The sequence below is a fragment of the Mizuhopecten yessoensis genome, unplaced genomic scaffold (assembly GCF_002113885.1).
Source record: "Mizuhopecten yessoensis strain PY_sf001 unplaced genomic scaffold, ASM211388v2 scaffold9737, whole genome shotgun sequence".
NCBI classification, from domain to species: Eukaryota; Metazoa; Mollusca; class Bivalvia; order Pectinida; family Pectinidae; genus Mizuhopecten; species Mizuhopecten yessoensis.
This window is the reverse complement of record NW_018408197.1, coordinates 7,775-27,418: the sequence shown is the minus strand read 5'-3', so window position 1 is coordinate 27,418 and position 19,644 is coordinate 7,775. Positions and strand designations below refer to the sequence as shown.

The following is a 19,644-nucleotide window of genomic DNA, read 5'->3' as shown; positions in this document are numbered from 1 at the left end:
TATCATCACTACATGTGTGACAAGGCTAACACCACTACAGGTGCGAAAAGATGATCACCACTACAGGTGGGACAAGGCGATAACCACTACATGAGTGACAAGGATGTCACCACTTTAGTTGTGACTAGGCTGTCGCCACTTTATGTGTGACTAGGCTGTTACCACTACAGGTGTGACTAGGCTGTCACCACTACAGGTGTGAAAAGATGATCACCACTACAGGTGTGACAAGGCGATAACCACTACATGAGTGACAAGGCTGTCACCACTAAAGGTGTGACTAGGCTGTCACCACTACATGTGTGACAAGGCTATCACCCCTACAGGTGTGACAAGGCCATCACACCTTCAGGTGTGGCTAGGCTGTCACAACTACATGTGTGATAAGGCTGTCACCACTTAAGTTGTGACAAGACGATCACCTCCACAGGTGTGACAAGGCGAATATCACTACATGAGTGACAAGGATGTCACCACTTTAGCTGTGACTAGGCTGTCGCCACTTTATGTGTGACTAGGCTGTTACCACTACAGGTGTGACTAGGCTGTCACCACTACAGGTGTGAAAAGATGATCACCACTACAGGTGTGACAAGGCGATAACCACTACATGAGTGACAAGGATGTCACCACTTTAGTTGTGACTAGGATGTCACCACTTCAGATGTGACTAGGCTGTCACCACTACAGGTGTGACTAGGCTGTTACCACTACAGGTGTGACTGGACTATCACCACTACAGGTGTGACAAGACGATCACCACTACAGGTGTGACAAGGCTGTCAACATTTCAGATGTGACAAGGCTATCATCACTACAGGTGTGACAAGGCTATCACCACTGCAGGTTTGACAAGGCTGTCAACACTGCAGGTGTGACAAGGCTATCATCACTACAGGTGTGACAAGGCTATTACCATTACAGGTGTAACAAGGTTAATATTGGCATGGAATATAATAATTTCAAAGTTAAAAAGTTTGAAACTTTTATCAAATTGTCCTTTTTGTACTTTCTTGACTTTAATCTTTTAACTCATTCACACCTGAAATTTCATAATGAACTATTTCAACCTTGAAGTGGAAGAGTTCAAATGTGTCTTCAGGGGTGAATGATTCAATATTGGAATGGATTATATAATAATTTCAAAGTTGAAAAGTTTGAACCTTTTATCAAATTGTCTTTTTGCTTTAAATAATTAAACTATAATACAATATGATGTTAACAATGTGACTCTTACATAAACAAGTACAACACATCATGCAAATCTAGGAAGACCCAAGCATGCAAACTGAAAGAGGAAGATAATGATCATCAGACAGGCAGCACATTTATTCATGAAAAAACAAAATAATGAAAAACCTCTTACATTCTTTCTATCAAAGTATCTGCTAAATGGTTGTACACACCATCAGTAACTGTTGATGTGGAGAAATTCAGAGATGAGAACAAAGCTTAAACAGGGACAATATTTTGAGAAACAAAAAAACAACATAAGTAAGAATTGGTAATTAAGTGGAAAACTAATTCAGCCATTATACATTATAAAAGAAAAGTGAAATTTCACATTTTCAAGTTGTGATTTAAATATTCACAATATCAATGTGATTTTTAAGAGAAAAAGAAATTCACCGATAATAAAGAGAAAATTTCTATTTTTGAAATACTGTACCAAGATAATGTTACAGAAGAGACAGAACGTGTAGCTGAAGAATTAAATAATTTGTGGTTTGGAAAATTAATGCATTTATCATTGACAAACTTTTGAGATTCTATTTCTGTATTAAATTTGCAGGATTTTCATTGATGTATTTAAGGTACAACCTTGACATTGTAAGATTGACATCTGTGAGGTAAAGCAAGGGTTTGTTCTGATATTATAGACCTTATATAGAGAGGTTGACCTTCCTATTACACGATTGATATGGACATGAACGATCTTCACCCAGAGGGTTTCACCTTCACATTGACACATTGCTGATCTAAAAATGGTGGACTTTAGACAATGAAATCAATAACTTTATACACCCAGGGTTCGACCTTGATATAATGACCTCGACATTGTAACCATGGTGATCGGGTAGGGGAAACTGTACCTGCTGCATTGCCATAGACACGCCCTGTGTGTATGGCCCCCGTGGAGGCTGAGGGCCCTGCTGTCGTTGCTGTCGTTGCTGTAGCATCTTCGAATGTGATAAGAGACAAAACCTTATCTTTCACAATTAATATGCAGGCACTTGGGTGAAGAATTACTCCAGATATATCTTAAGTTCATGCCAGCATAATAAATCACTACATATTGATACATAAAGCTATTGACATGAGCTATCAAATCTTCATCCAGAAATAAACATACCCAAATGAAGTCCCTAGCAGGTACTAAACACTAAAAATAACTGATAGGATTTGTTTGGTTCCAAAATTTCTATTCACTCGACTATTTTAAAAGTTTTAAAAAACATGTAATAAAGTTTTGATTAATTTTAAATTTCAACTAGCTGCAATTTGGTATACCAATAAACATGTTATTCCCTAACATCAGTCAGTGTAGATTTGAATTATAAAAAAAGAATCATTAATAATATGAATTAAGAAAAAAATCCATGAGGAAATGTTATTAACTTTTTGCTTCTTTTAAAAGAGTCTATCTATTGAGTCTGACAGTGGCCAAACACTTAGGATTATTGTAAGTCAAAAGTATACCATGGAACAGTTTTCTGAGGTAAACTTAAAGGTTTATATCGTTATATACGTGTTTATACAGCACTGTACTAAAATACCACACTGTGAGTATATCAAACTCCAAAATATTGTACGTCCCAATAATTTTTCCAGGAAATTGCATTCCAAAATATTAAATTCAGAAAGTAATTTCTGGAATTCACTGACAATTTTTGGTCAGAAATGCTGTTAAAATTGATAATTAAGAACAAAATCATAATAATACAGATGGGAGTATATGATATACAACAGTGACCAGCATGCAAAGCACCTGAAGCAGTCTATAGCTACAACCTTAGCATATCACCAACATACCGGCCAAGTCTGGGTATTTTTGGAATTTACATCCCCATGTATAATTTTAAAATCTGTAGAATTACCTACTGTTTGATTTTTGCTTAAGGATGTACTCTTCTGAGGTTTCAGTCACATTCAAGTCTCGTTTTTGTAATAATTAACAACTTATGATAGGTATAATAGTAAACACACATCTGAAAAACATGTTAAAAATCAAGATGTCTGTTGTGTGTAGAACATTTTTTACAAGAATTCTTAAAATATGACCAATTTTGTGGCCATTTTGAAAAGTGTATTTATGTGAATTTCTTGCACTTCACAAAGGGCCAAAATTTCACCTTTTTTGACACTAGATTGATCACTTAAATTGTCATTGTGTCACCATTTTTAATTGTAGCAGGTTCAATTTTGCTGTACAACTTTATAATGTTCAATATGATTAAAATAATATGCAAAAAAGTGGAAAGTTATATATTATTGGTATGTTATTTTACATATTAGCGCAACTGAAGCAGTTTTGATTTTTGACCCCCGAAAAAGGTGAAAAATAACACAAATAACTAGAAATTGTTGGCTAACAATTTGACGGGCTTTTCACTGTAAGGACTGATTTGGCCTTCTAATAATAACCTGTGCAAGTCTACAGTAACTGACTGAGTAGTGGGGGATTCCCGGAATGCGAAATGAGGTCAGAGAAAGAATGGATAAATATAGGCAGCCAATGGGCGGTGTTGTATATGAATGTAGTCTGTAAAAGTCGTCATATAGTCCGTCAATTATGTACATGAGGATGATGAATTGAAATAGGTTTTTGTCTATATCGGTTGTGTTTGCCATGCCAAAGAAAGGCTGATGTTTACCCACCGCAGGAGAGATGTAAACTGTCCATATTTTTAAGATTGGGAGTGCGTAGTAATCGATGTAGTATTACCAGCGTGTATTAGATGTTTTGATAAAAATCAAAGTACTGAGAGTACTAAAAGCACTTCACAATCGCACAAAAATGAAAACGGTTTTTGACTTTCACCTTTGAAATTACATTTAGAGTAGGTCAAGGTCGTTCATTTGCACACACTTTAAAGCCCTTCATTCAAGCATGCTTCTTTGCCAAACATCGTTACCCTGAAATAATTGGTTATTCAGAAATGGTGGTTTCAATATTTTTTACATATATGACCTCTGTGACCTTGAAAGTCATTCGAGGTCAATCATTTTTTTAAACTTGATAGTCAATCATCTGACCATGTTAATGTATTAAATAGTAGGACTCTAGGCCGTGTAGAACTTTAGAAGAAGTTTTTTGAAGTCATCACTTGAAATAGCACATATGAAGTTTGTGACCTTGATTGTGACCTTGATAGTTGATCAATGTCAACCATTTTTTCAAACCTGAGACCCCGACATCTCAGAATCTTTATTATTAAATATCAAGATTCTAGATCATGTGGAACTTAAGGTTGGTACCCAATATAGTGCATTTTAACTTTGACCCCTGCTGAAAACCGGAAGTTGACATTTTTTGTTAAAACAGTATGAAAGAAAAAGTTTGCCCTTGGCTATCTCTATATGATATCCAAAGATCAACCTCGTGTTTGATATCGTTAACGAAATATTCTGGTATAGGCTGTTAACCAATCAGAGTTCGTTGTGGCCATCTTGGAATATTAATTGCTCCATAAAGTAACATTAGTTCGTAAGGGCCGCTAGAGGAATACATGTATTAATTGTGGTTAATATTGCAATGGCTGAATTGGAGAAGAAGATCATTGAAGTTTTAACATGTTGTCAGCATTTTAAAAGATCAAAGGAAATATTCAAAATGGCGTACAACGTTAACGGTAAATGTTACAGAAAAACTAAAGACATCAAATTCATCGGAATAACATTCTTCATTGATCTATTGAAGAATTCTTTCAAAAAAAAAATCAAAAATGAATATTTGTTAAAAATTGTGACCTTTGACCCAACAGCGAACTTTTTCATTGGACCTTTTAAGTAATAATATACAACGAAAAAAAGTTAGCCCAGAACTTTATCTACAAATAATGTCAGTGCTTAAAGGCTGTAAATTCAACCGTGTTTGAGTTATAGCCATTTGAGATTTTGAAGTATGACGTCATGGCGGCCATTATAATTTTTCAATGAAGTTGATTTTTGTTTAAATGTTAGAGGACATCTGGGGAAACCTTTTTCATAACAAATAAACCAATTATTTGTCATTGATATTGGAGTAAAACAAGTTTTAAAATATTGCGATATTTTTAAAAACTCGAAAGAAAATATTCAAAATGGCGTACAACGTTAACGGTAAATGTTACAGAAAAACTAAAGACATCAAATTCATTGGAATGGCATTCTACATCGATCTGTAGAAGAATTTGTTTTAGAAAAATGAATGTTTTTAAAAGAAATGGTGACCTTTGACCCAACAGTGAGCTTTTTTATTAGAAATATTTTGTATTAACATGTAATAAGAAAAAGTTAGCCCTGAAGATTATCTATATATACTATTATTGCATTAATCTTATAAATTAAACCGTTTTTGAGTTATGGCCATTTTTAGATTTTGAGGTATGACGTCATGGTAGCCATATTGGATTTTTGACCTACTTCAAAATGTTGCTTGATCAGCTTCAGACCTTTTGCTACAACATACTTTAAAGACTATAAACCTGTCTTTTACCAATCAAAAGATTAGGACTCCGCAAAGTACGGAATAATAATATTAATAATAAGAAGAAGAAGAAACATAACAAAAACAATAGGTCTTTTCACCAGTTGGTGAAAAGCCCTAATAATGGGACAAAAAAAGAAGCACACCAACCCCCAATTTTTGTTGCTGTTTAAGAAAGAGAATCACATTTTCTTTTGATTCATTGAATACTTAAAAAAGTTTAATACAGAATTTGTTTATATCAAGCGTTTAATCTGCAAAAAATGGTGAAAAATGTGCATTTTTTCATTAAAAAATAAGGGGTAGGGGTAACTAAAATCGCATTTCTGAGTAAAATGAATAAGATTAAGAAATTTTTCTTCCATAATTTCATAGAAAATAATATTTTTATCAATTCTACAAACATTCATACATATCTGATAACACACTTGGAAGAAATTGTATGAATTTGTTCTACAAATGTTAAAAACCTGAAAATTCACCTAAAATCACATATTGTGTTAAATTAGTATCTTTGACCGATCATAGCCCCAAAAACGTGCACACGGACATATATATTTTTTTGCATTTTCTACTATGCCATCAAAGGGACATCACGTGAAGAGCCATATTTTTTTTAATGTATGTATGTGTTGTATGCACTTCCACTTATGTTACCTCGCTATCCCCATATTCATAGTCCGTTCCAAATGTCCAGTTTGACCACTTGAATTGTTCGGGAAAGCCCTGCTAAAAATAACGCCAATAACGTCACCTGACTAGGCAGTGAAACGGTTTCAAAAGGGCCCCCCAGAGAGGGGCCGTCAGGCAACCGCAACTTCTTACCGCACTATGAAACCAAGTAATATGATTTCTAAGTCCGTATTCAAACTTACTGAACAATAATTATTCATCATCAGAAGTTAATTGCACACTATTAAGCTTTAAACATATATTTGTTGCCAATAAAATTGAACAAGGTATGGGGCACAAGTTTTTACAATTTATCACAACCTTCTCCCGTCATACATTTACAATTAAATGTCAACAATGATAATAGGCATAAACATAAAGAAGATATATATAAATATATATTGAATTTAGTACCGGTACAGATGGTACGGGGCTAAGCACCTTCCCTCAACCATGGGACACACCTTTCTGTAAAAAGGAATATTGACGAGACGAATATCCCTTTTTAAATGTTTACATAAGTGCATATACGCAATGACAAACTACACGCGTATAAAAAAGAGAAACGTTTGTGAATTTATTTATTACATTGTACAACTCAATGTCTTCGGCCAATTTTTTCCCTATACCATGCATATAATTGTATGTATACTCTCTTTCCCACTTTCGCTGTCTCCATACGCTAACACTAAGTAAGTCATATTAGCCATCACACACAATAAACTGTATGGCAAAACCACTACGTGTACATGTACAATATGTGTCAGATATGGAAAGTGTTGAGATACTTGATAATTATATTTTTTCAATACTTTACAGCGATTAAAGCATACTTGTAAATGGACCTTTTTATGTTGAGACAACTTTTCTTTAGTCAGTTCCTTTTGTCCGAAACAGATAAGCCGTAGTTATCGGCAGCACGCGCCATTTTTACAACGTAATTATTAAACAAAATGTTAAATAAAATATTTTTTCCCCTGTTTTCAAAACGTATTCTGATTCTACCTGAAGTTGAAAATTAATTCTTTATAGAGAAAAGGTCATACATTCTAAGTCAACATCATATGAAAACATGAACTATTGAAAAATTACGATTTAAAAACAAATATTATGCGATCCTATTTACTAGAAGTAAGTTCTCCTTCCTCAGTTATTCAGCCTGGTCCGTCATTTTGACATTTTTAATCTAGCTGCGATAACGTAGCTTTCTGACGAAGAGCGATTTTTTTTTATATATTGCGTCGTCGCGCCAGAGGAGGCCGGTTCTTGCATATCAAAATAAATTCGTTTAATTCAGCAATATAAATAAATCATACCATTTTACTGTTCCCGGTAATATTATAAATTATGTTAATCTAATAGCGCACGTATTTCATTTGACCCAGAGAACCGACAGAGAACAGAACAGAATACGCCATGGCCATCACAACGGTTATCCCTTGGAGGGCCTCATGGCAAAATCAAACTAACCAGTCACGTATCCCTTCCTTTCGCATAAACCACTGTATAATTATAGAACCACAAAGTAAACTCTCTCCGATACATGTCCATTAACATATTAAACTAAGTTCATCTGAGTTCAAACTCACACAATGATACTACTACTAGCGAGGTTAATAGTTTCAGATATTTATTCATAACATAAACAGCGCTAGCATTTGTGTCGATTTCATTTCAGCTTGACCGGCAATCCGGAAGAATACATGCACCGTACTAACTGCTAGGGCAGGCATTTTCTCCTTTGAATACTTTCCACTGGCAATAATGATTCCGTAACGTACTCATTGCGCTATCTTTTGACCATTTGGCAACTTTTCGCTTCGTAGCTGACACGGTACAACACTTTTTCTTTCGCTTACTTCACACGGCCAGTCATTTTGTTTACAAAGAAATGGTGTGCTATGCGCATGCGCTAGTAGAGGGAAATCCCTGAACAAAACGTTGGTCAGACAGGTAGAAATACCGATGATTATCTTAGATTTAATCATTTTTATTATTTTTCATTATTTTTTTTCATAAGGAGTCTCACTTGATTTGTTTATGTAGTATTTGAAAAAAAGACAAAAATAGAAAGTTACTTCAGCGTGATGCCCCTTTAACTCCTTTTTCCAAAAATCAATATAAGAAAAAAGTTTAATACAGGAATTTTTTGACTTCTCAGAGGTGTACATCCTTAAGATTTAATGCTAAAATTTAATTCATTACATAGAACAGTTTAAAATCTGGCATTTTAAACGATTATTTCATATACTTATTTGTACATTTACATACTTTTAGATCTAGCACAATGGACCATTTTGAAAGATTGATGAATTCAGCATTTTCTGTACCTTCTTTAATTTCTCAATACAAAAATAAAACTGATTGGTGTTTTTTTCAGATTAATAAATTGCTTATCACTGTCATTAAAGTGCCATCATAAAAATCAGTTTAAATGGGTTTTTTCTAGTCATGATTTTGTTAAGTACATAGTGTTTAATTATTTCTGATTTTAAGCAATGATAACAATTTTAAAAATTATCATCAGGCTATGAAACTCTGTAAATATCTGCTAAGTGTTGTCATAGTTTACACAAAAAAACTCATTCTCCCCCTGAAATTTCATAATGGACTATTCCAACCTTTGAATAAGAGAAGTTCAAATGTGTCTTCAGGGGTGAATGAGTTAAGGGAAAAAAATATCCTCAGTGCTTGTATCATTTTTTTAAAATAATTTTGGTCAACTCAGCATTTTCTGTTATGTAGCATGTGTACCATCAGATGTAAAAGAACCCCTTTTCCTTCACAAATTTGCCAATTCAGAATTTCCCCACTTTGTAATCATAAGCACTGTTGAGTACCTCTCATTGAATAAAAAATATTACTGTAAAATAAAAAAATATTGAGATTGAGAAAAATAGTTGCCTTTTTGAAATTTATGGTTAAACAATGTGAATTATAGCATGGGCTTTAGTTTACTACAAGCATATAATAACTACCAAAATTGCAATAATCTGCACAATTTAATTTTAATTAAGCATTTGTCTCATTAAAGCTGCATTATCCAGATAATATTTTTTTTTATATTTTCTTGCTCTGCAATACCAGGAAAGTGTCACATGCTGTAACTGTCTATGAATAATATGAATTAGGCATATCTTCATGCTGAGAACCAAGTCTACCTTTTGAGTTTTCACAGTCAATCTTCTATATATATATATATATACAACATTACATAGATATACAATGTTGTACAGTCAATACAATTAGTATATATATTAATCAATTGTGTGGGCAGGAAAAAACATTTTCTCTAATATTCCACGCGTACGGCGACTTCGGGGATCGAACCCCGGCCGCCTGCTTGGAAGGCCTGGATTGGGCCTTGCACATGAAGTGGAAACCTTTATGTGTACATTCTGTGTCTCATGGCATTACATTATGTTGTAACTGATCATGTGGCATCATGTGATCACTGGCACTCAAACAAAATCCATGTAGCATGCATGTCATATAGCAGAATGATCTTAAGCTTTAGATAATATCTTAAAGTTTGTAATGCAGAATTTCCTGGTATTTCATTAGAAGAAAGTTAACAACTTTATGGTTTAAAATGACTCGTGATACATGTATATGTTTTTTTCTAAGATCTAAGGTCAAAATTTATCATGAACAATGGATAATGCAGGTTTAAAAGCTATTTGAGTCTATACCATTTACCGGTAATATCAATGTTATTGTTGTAGTGAAAAATCATTTCTACTTTCTTTTCTACTTTCATATATGTTTGCATAACAGAATTTTCCACTAGCAAATTAGAACTCTAGTTTTATTAAAAACTTTATTTCAATAATGTCAGAATCTAACTATATGTAATTGCGAATTTTTCGCAAATCATGATCATAAAAATGGAATTTTCATTTTCGAGATTTAGCAAAAAGTCTTGTTTAGTGAGCAATTATTTATTATTTATTCCTCAGGTTAAAATTTCTAACACCGTAACCATCAGGTTGCGTGCTGTCAGATGTTTATGCAAGAACCTAAGATAGCTAAATATACGACAAACGGAAGCAAGAAAAGTATTTACATCAGCAAACCACCTATCATAATAGGTAGGAATTCAGAGGATGATATACAAATTTAACACTTCTAGGATTTGAAAGTCCCTTACAGTAATTCATATCATAATTAGAATTTTCTTCATCCAATTCTATTAGTGGAAATCAATACATTGCATTTCAACCCACAAAACAAATTTCAACTGACTGTTCATTATGAGGAACTTTAAAAGACTTGACCAAGATAAAGGTAGGGTCTTACTACAACACTGTACACTATAGACCATGCTCAGAACTAGAAATATGCAAGGCAGACTTATTCAGCATACTCAAAGTTCAACTCTGTCATATAAACTTAATGCTCAATTTAGATACTTCATCAATTTATATTTTTGTTTATAACGTCACGGATAACATTATTTCGTAAATTTTCAGGAACAAATTGCGAAGATCAGATTCAATGAAAATGCATTAACCTCTATATCAAGGTGATAATTTCAGTGAGCAGTGACAGAAGACCTTCTAATGATATGCTTAGGGTATGTATACATTGCCAGGGTTACAAGTTTGCATGCATGTGAATACCTTCCATCACCCTACGCTACCACAACATGGTATAGGTTGTTATGGATACAATACAGTGGTGGACCAACCTTGACCTTGTGAGCATAGACGGCATTGCGGATTTCGTTGACAAAGGCCGTCTGATCGTTGGGGATTAGACCAATGAAAGCCTTACGCTTGCTGCTGAACAGGAGGAGGAGGACGCGGACCTCACACTGACTGCTCGAGGGAAAGTGCACACATCCAGCCTGAAAAGTTAAGTAAATAATAATAAACAAGGCGAAAGCGGAACATAATACGCCAGTCATACATTGATAAGTAGTTGTCTGTATGGTTGTACATAATGGGCGTTACCGCCAAAAATTACGGTTGGACAATGGTGGTTATCAAACTTCTTTGAGCTATCATGAAACTAGTAATGAACCTTCCTTTTAAATTTGAAGTTTATCCGTAGAAAACTACTCAAGATTTCGAGCAGACACTGTTTTGGCAATTAAATAACGGGCCATAACTCCATAATTGCGGTTATTGAACTTGTCCCGAGCTTTCATGGTAATGAACCTTCCTATGAAGTTTGAATTTAATCCGTTGTTAACTACTTGAGATAAGTTGAAATTAATTTGGTTATGCAAAATAAGATGAAAGTACAAGACTGATAATAATCTCTGTAGTTGCTAGCTTTCTGTGATAGTGTATAGCTTGATTTTGTTGTTTTCTGTTTTGCTTTAATCATGCTTGTCTCAAAAATAGCGCTACAGCGCTAATGTTTCTCTGTTTGATATATGCGACGTTAAATAAAGTTTCTTGTATCTTGTAACAATTAGAGTGTGAACCAGTAACACAAGAAGATACGTCAATAGTAGTCAATGACTAATGGTATGACGTCGACAACGTTGAGTTAATGGTGAGTAAGAGTATGATTAGAGTACGTGACCAAGTGGATTTACTTACAAAACCAGTCTGCATGACTTTGTAGAGGTTACACAGGGCCTCCAAGTTGTCGCTGTTGAAGTGGAACCCCACCTGTCTCGATTTTTTAAACAAGGGAGTTAACTGCGAGGAGTTGAGCAAAAACTGTGGTATCAACTGCATGATCAGATCTGTTGGCCAGTTGGAAGCATTGCTGTCAAAGGGGAAAAAACACATTCAGCATCCACTGACAATGAATAATTCTGTATACGTCGTTCTAAAGTAAAGAATAGCATCTTACACATGAATATTGACAACAACCAAATAAGTCGACCTCCGGCCCAATATTGTGTCCGAAGAAAGCTCAAATGTTTACAGAGCTGATTTTGTAGCGGTGCTATTTTCGTAGTATTGTGAAGTTTACCATGGATATATTGTGACATATTTATTTTCACCTTAATTTATGAGGAAAGTAAGCTGGGATTTCAAATATATCACATTATATTTATATGTATCAAGATTCTTCTAATGAACACTCCATGAAAATTGATGTGTTGCCTGCCACCTGTCCGTTGGAATGATTAAACACCATAATGAAGGAATAAAGGGCACTATATCTGTAGATGTATTATTGTAGCCTTATCGAATATTCGTGAATTCTGCAAGGCATCAAAGTTGAGTAGAAAGTATAGTGGACAATTTTTATCAAAATCTATTCATTTTGTCATTTCAAAAACACCACCCAATCAAATCACAGCTGTCTCATTGTATTATATATATGCAAGAATTTGGCCAAGCATTGAAACTGATGGAGGGACTTGGGTAGAAACAGTTTTTGGCTACGTTCATTTTAAAAAATATCAGAACGAGAGTAACTCACTCTTTGATCATTTTGAATTGAAGAAAAGTTTAAATCCCTGTTTTTATAATGTTAATTGATAACGAAATTAACAACTGTGATGTATTGAAGTTAGAATATCGTTAAAGATGGTCGAGAATCCCCTATGTGATTTCCCCTTAATAATGCCATGCTGAAATATGGTTTTACACATCCAGTGAATTTACACTTCTGCTAATACATAGATGTCAAACATGGTTGGGAATTAATTAATATGCACACAACACGATAATGAGGCTACAGCAGGGAGATGGTACACAGGTAATACTCAATGATACTGCAATTAATTTATAAGAATAACTTAAAACAAAACAAACAAATTATTTTGCTCTACATGTTTTTCACTTAAATACAATATAAGTTGATTCTATTTACATTACTGGGTCTGTTAGTCCGCTGGATAACTGACATTGCAGTAACCTGGACACTTGGATTGGGGGAGGTCCTGTAGATTTCATCTTTTCCCGCCATTCAAGTCGACCTGCAAATAAAGATCAACATCTGGTGACTGATCTGGCAAATGAGTAACAATGTTGTACTATTGGTCTGAAATGTCTTGATTTGATCCGACAAATTAGTTACAATATATAACTATTTATACGACAAAGTAGTAACAATACCTTACTATTGATCTGACAAAGTAGTAACAATACCTTACTAGTGATCGCACAAAGTAGTAACAATACCTTACAATTAATCCGACAAAGTAGTAACAATACCTTACTATTGATCGTGCAAAGTAGTAACAATAGTAAGGTATTGTTACTACTTTGTCAGATTAATTGTAACAATACCTTACAATTAATCTGACAAAGTAGTAACAATACCTTACTATTGACCTGACAAAGTAGTAACAATACCTTACTATTGATCGTGCAAAGTAGTAACAATACCTTACTATTGACCTGACAAAGTAGAAACAATACCTTACTATTGATCTGATAAAGTGTAGCAACAATACCTTACTATTGACCTGACAAAGAAGTAACAATACCTTACTATTGATCGCACAAAGTAGTAACAATACCTTACTATTGATCGCAAAAAGTAGTAACAATACCTTACTATTGATCGTGCAAAGTAGTAACAACACCTTACTTTTGATCGCATAAGGTAGTAACAATACCTTACTATTTATCGCACAAAGTAGTAACAATACCTTACTATTGATCTGACAAAGTAGTAACAATACCTTACTATTGATTGTGCAAAGTAGTAACAATACCTTAATATTGATCTGACAAAGTAGTAACAATACCTTACTATTGATCTGACAAAGTAGTAACAATACCTTACTATTGATCGCACAAAGTAGTAACAATACCTTACTATTGACCTGACAAAGTAGTAACAATACCTTACTATTGATTGCACAAAGTAGTAACAATACCTTACTATTGATCTGACAAAGTAGTAATAATACCTACTATTGACCTGACAAAGTAGTAACAATACCTTACTTTTGACCTGACAAAGTAGTAACAATATCTTACTATTGATCTGACAAAATAGTCACAATGTCTTCTTATTGACCTGACAAATTATAACAATATCTTACTATTGATCTGACAAAATAAGTAACAATGTCTTATTTTGACCAGAAAATGTAGTAACCCAGTTTGAAGGATTTTAATTCAGAATTACGTTTCACTGGCAGTTAAGATACATCTATTTACTCACTCAGAGTCTTCTGATCATCAGTCATTGTGGCATAACATCATTAATTGTTATTCATATTTCAACTTTTTAAAGATGCCAATTTTACTTTGTTGGAATGTCCAGCAATTTTCATATTTCAACTTTTTAAAGATACTCATTTTACTTTGTTGGAATTTCCAGCAATTTTCATATTTCAACTTTTTAAAGATACCCAGTTTACTTTGTTGGAATGTCCAGCAATTTTATTTCTTCAATTTAAAGATGATGGTACTTACAAACAAGAGGCCCATGGGCCTTAACGGTCACCTGAGTCTATAGTATTTATTTTTGTTGTTGAAATATGTACCAATTTGAGTAAAAAATAGTATAATGTTAACTTAACTTTGTCAGGACCATGAGCTGATCATTCCTAGACCAATTTTAAGTGAGATCGGCCTATTAGAACTTAGTAGCAAAATAGCGGCCATGGCAGCCAAATTGTATTTCTGATTGACCCGAAAAATAACAACACTTTGTCAGGACCATGATTCGATCATTCCTACAAAGTTTCAGTTCAATCGGCCAAGTAGATCTTTACTTTAAGTTTGAAATAGTTTACCAAAATGGCAGCTGTGGTGGCCATATTGGATTTCTGATCGACCTGAAAAATAACAACACTTTGTCAGGACCATGAGTCAATCATTCCTACAAAGTTTCAGTTCAATCGGCCTAGCAGAACTTGACTTTAAGTTTGAAATATGTTTTCAAAATGGTGGCCGTGGCGGCCATATTGGATTTATGATTGACCTGAAAAATAACAACACTTTGTCAGGACCATGAGTCGATCATTCCTACAAACTTTAAGTTCAATCGGTCCAGCAGAACTTGACTTTAAGTTTGAAATAGGTTTTCAAAATGGCGGCCGTGGTGGCCATATTGGATTTCTGATCGACCCAAAAAATAACAACACTTTGTCAGGACCATGAGGCGATCATTCCTACCAACTTTCAGTTCAATCGGTCCAGCAGAACTTGACTTTAAGTTTGAAATAGGTTTTCAAAATGGTGGCCGTGGCGGCCATATTGGATTTCTGATCGACCCGAAAAATAACAACACTTTGTCAGGACCATGAGGCGATCATTCCTACCAACTTTCAGTTCAATCGGCCCAGCAGAACTTGACTTTAAGTTTGAAATGTAAAATGTTAACGGACGACGGACGACGGACGACGACGGACGAAAACGGATAGCAATAGGTCACTTGAGCTAAAGCTCAGGTGACCTAAAAAGCTCTTTTAACATTATTTTTATGTACAAACTTATGCCCGAATGAACCTGCTTACCTGCCCAAATGATCTTCCTGTCCCTCAACACAGTCGGTTCCGGGTTGGGCAGTGTCATTGCCTGAGCACCAGCAGGTAGTCCTATGTTGGCTGTTGGATCTGTCGGATGTGGCATTTTCCCAGACGATGGTATGCTGTTTTGCTGGACCATAGACTGGCTGACCGGTTGCATACTGGACAGTGTGTTAGGGACATCAGTGACCGAAGTTATGGCCTGGCTCGACATCTGATCGGGATTAATGCTTGCTGATGGAATGCTGACCTGAATGGGCATCTGTGTCTGTTGTTGTGACTGCTGCATTGGTTGAGCTTAAAACCAGTAGTAATCAGATAAATGAAATAAAGTAAACAAGAAGATGCTGTCGTCGATATACCCCGCTCGCATATCAAAAGTCGTTAAAAACATGAAGAGTAAAATACAGGTCAAAATCAACATCCGCAAAATGCATTCAGTAGAGCAACCCTAGATACACAATTGATGTAAGTATAACCAGCATAGCACTTGTAGTAGGCAGGATATACAATAGATGAGAGCAATTCTTCTTAACCAGGTGCATGGACAGACGCCTCCCAGACCCCATTTCTATATCCCTCGTCAACGATAATAACTTGCAAACATACAATTAAATGTATGTAATTGCTCTGATAAAAGAATTATCTGTACAGAAGTATCAGTGTATAATTGATATATATATAACTCTCATTCTGTGTAGTACTATTTTTAAGTAGTTTTAAATCTGTCCAGATCATTTATTTTTTTGTATATTGGCAGTGTTACTTGGTGTATTATAACTGTTTGCTGATGTAACGAACTAAAGTATTCAAATAAACAAAAATACCAGGAAAACATCACGGCCTTAAAAAATAGCTATTACCATTGAACAAAAATACCAGGACAACAGCACAGCCTAAAAAATAGCTATTCCCATTGAACAAGATTACCAGGAAAATAGCACAGCCTAAAAAATAGGCATTACCAACTTGAACTGTAAGCCAAAGGCTAACTAATACCCCCGCTCCTATATAAACCAGAACTGTAAGCTAAAGGCTTACTAATGCAAAGCAATATGGTCTCCCACTTGTAATGATTTCTTTATTGGCCGAGTTGTACACTTATTTAAGTATATAGGTCACTCACATACTTCCTGTACTCCCTCTCAATGCAAAAAAATACTTGCAAACCAAAACTTGTTAGCCCATATGAACAAGTTTTGCTGAAAGTTGTAATGCAGATATCTCCTCCAATGCAAGTATTTTGCACAAAGGGGCATATCTCCATCAAAAAGGTTTGAAATCCAAAATTAAAATGCCGGTGCCCAACTACATAAGATACTGATCATTCATGCAAAGTTTCAATGAAATCCATCAGTTATTTGAAGAGGAGTTTTCCGGACAAGTATTTCGCAACAAGAGGCCCAGAGGGCCTGTATCGCTCACCTGAATATGTTTAAAATATTTGGTATGAAGTAAAGAAATAGCACTCCATGGTAGGTGCTGTAAGTACATATGAAATTTCAGAAAGATCCATCCAGTACTTCAGATATAACGAGAACAAATTTTAAACAGAGGCCAACCCCTATGCCCCTAAGGGGGTCATACCAACCATTTATACAAAACTGATTCCCCTTTACCCAAGGATGCTCCACACCAAATATGGACCAAATCATTTCATTCCTACAGAAGAAGAAGGATTTTATAGAATAATTTACTTTGTTACACCACAAGTGAATTTCTAGCTATTTGATTGGTTGGGAGAAAATTAAACAAAAATCTCTGTCACCCTCCGAAAATACATTGGTTTTAAGGGGCGCGGGTGATATTGCCATGAGACAGTAAGAAATATCAAATGCGCAAAAAATGTGCGTGCACCGCTTCGTTTCGCCAACGTGATGGTCACAAGAACGTTTGACGGCAAGAGCCAATTTCATCAAGCGCCGGTGCGATAGCGATTGTAAACAGCAGACTATCAACAAACAAGATGTCATTATCGAGGTTTGCCGCCGTTTCTGAGCTACATTGACTTTTGGTGTAACAAAATAGATATGACATCCATTAGCAGGTGACAGTATATATTGTCAACCCTCAAAAACCCATTGTCACCTGCTAATGAATGTCATATTTATATAATGTTTCCCCTATTGGGCCCTGAGCCTCAGGCCCCTGGGGGGCCATACCCACGTTTTATACAAAATTGGTTCCCCTTTACCCAATAATGCTTCAGAACAAATATGGAACAAATCCTTTAATTCCTACAGAAGAAGGATTTGTTACATATTTGCAATATTTCCTCTATTGGGCCTGCCCCTCAGTCCCAGGGGGCCCAGACCCACCGTTTATACAAAATTTGTACCCCTTCACCCAAGGATGCTTCCGACTAAATATGGAACAAATCCTTTCATTCCTACAGAACAAGAAGGATTTTAAAGAATTTGCTATATTTCCCCTATTGGGCCCCACCCCTCAGCCCCCAGGCGGGGGGGCACACCCACCGTTTATACAAAATTAAGTCCCCTTGGCCAAAGCATGCTCCAGACCAAATTTAGTCAAAATCTACTTTGCCGTTCAGGACTAGTAGCTTTTTAAAGGAAAAGTTGACGGACGGACGACGGATGGAGGATGGATGCTGCGGTATGGCATAAGCTCACCAGGTGAGCTAAAAATGAAAGGTGTATATATGTAATTGATGAACATGAAGATTTGGATACACAGCTACCAGGATTTGTCAAAGTAACTGGTCCTACACCTGAGATCTTATTTGCATACTATCTGTCAAAAATTTGCCTGAATGCTTAAAAATATCCAGGGGGCGATACATGCCTCTGGGCCTCTTACACTAGGTCCTGCCCGAGTCTATTTGTTACATCTCTATTTCCACCTACCATTCCATATAGATACATTAGTCTGTAAAAGGTAATGTAATGAGAACAAAATTACAAATATTAATGCTATATTTTGGCCATATATACAAATTACTTGTCCTTATTGATTTATCAAACATACTTGATAATAATATTTTGTTATTTATTAACAATAACAGCATAAGAAGATAGTATTCCTGGGATATATATTCAACTGTCATTTCATTTATCGCCACCAATATTAGCAAAACAACTGAGAAAAAATAGCATAAGTAATACATACTAAGGTGCATCTATCCAGGTAAGTTGAAAAAAGAGGTCAACTGTAAACTTCCCTGTCTAGTAATTAGGACTGACAACGAAATGTGCACTCAAACAGAACGGGATCAAGTGCTGGTATACAGAGAGTATAGTAAATAGTATATACATATAGAAGACATAGAATCGGGAAACAAGCCTCGTTTACTGAACTGACAGAGTCCATAGTTTAGTAAATAAAGTTAAAGAGTTTACTGAACTAACAGAGTCCATAGTTTAGTAAATAAAGTTAAAGAGTTTACTGAACTGACAGAGTCCATTATAAGTTTAGTTAATAAAGTTAAAGAGTTTACTGAACTGACAGAGTCCATAGTTTAATAAATAAAGTTAAAGAGTTTACTGAACTGACAGAGTCCATAGTTTAGTTAATAAAGTTAAAGAGTTTACTGAACTGACAGAATCCATAGTTTAGTAAATAAAGTTAAAGAGTTTACTGAACTAACAGAGTCCATAGTTTAGCTAATAAAGTTAAAGAAGAATTTTGCTGGGACCAAATAACTTGGTCGGTTTGTACAAAGTCAATAGTAATACATAATTTAGCTGACATGGGCTCACAGGTTGTTCTTAATAAGGCAAAGGGTACCCAAAAGTTAATTTAAAATATCACATGTTTTGCTGTTGAAAATTAAACCAATGTGATTTGACTTAGTCGTAGACGTTGCTAATTAATCATATATAAATACATACCTAGAGTAAACGGGATGACCGCGTACACCGGT

General features: G+C 35.0%; 1 protein-coding gene across 3 annotated transcripts in view; it reads right to left on the bottom strand.

Moving 5' to 3' along the window:
* LOC110458736 overlaps positions 1-19,638 on the bottom strand; it is a 44,510-nt gene extending 24,872 nt beyond the window's left edge. Inside the window, exons 1-6 of one of the 3 annotated variants that reach the window (XM_021510621.1) lie at positions 19,613-19,638; positions 15,750-16,058; positions 13,145-13,250; positions 11,914-12,085; positions 11,052-11,210; positions 2,094-2,180 (exon numbers count right to left, since the gene is read on the bottom strand). In XM_021510621.1, the coding sequence (XP_021366296.1) occupies positions 2,094-2,180; positions 11,052-11,210; positions 11,914-12,085; positions 13,145-13,250; positions 15,750-16,050 (825 nt within the window). In that variant the 5' untranslated portion in view covers positions 16,051-16,058; positions 19,613-19,638. The remainder of the gene's footprint in view (positions 1-2,093; positions 2,181-11,051; positions 11,211-11,913; positions 12,086-13,144; positions 13,251-15,749; positions 16,059-19,612) is intronic. The other 2 variants (XM_021510622.1, XM_021510623.1) reach the window with 2 other exon arrangements.
* Positions 19,639-19,644: the final 6 nt, after the last annotated feature.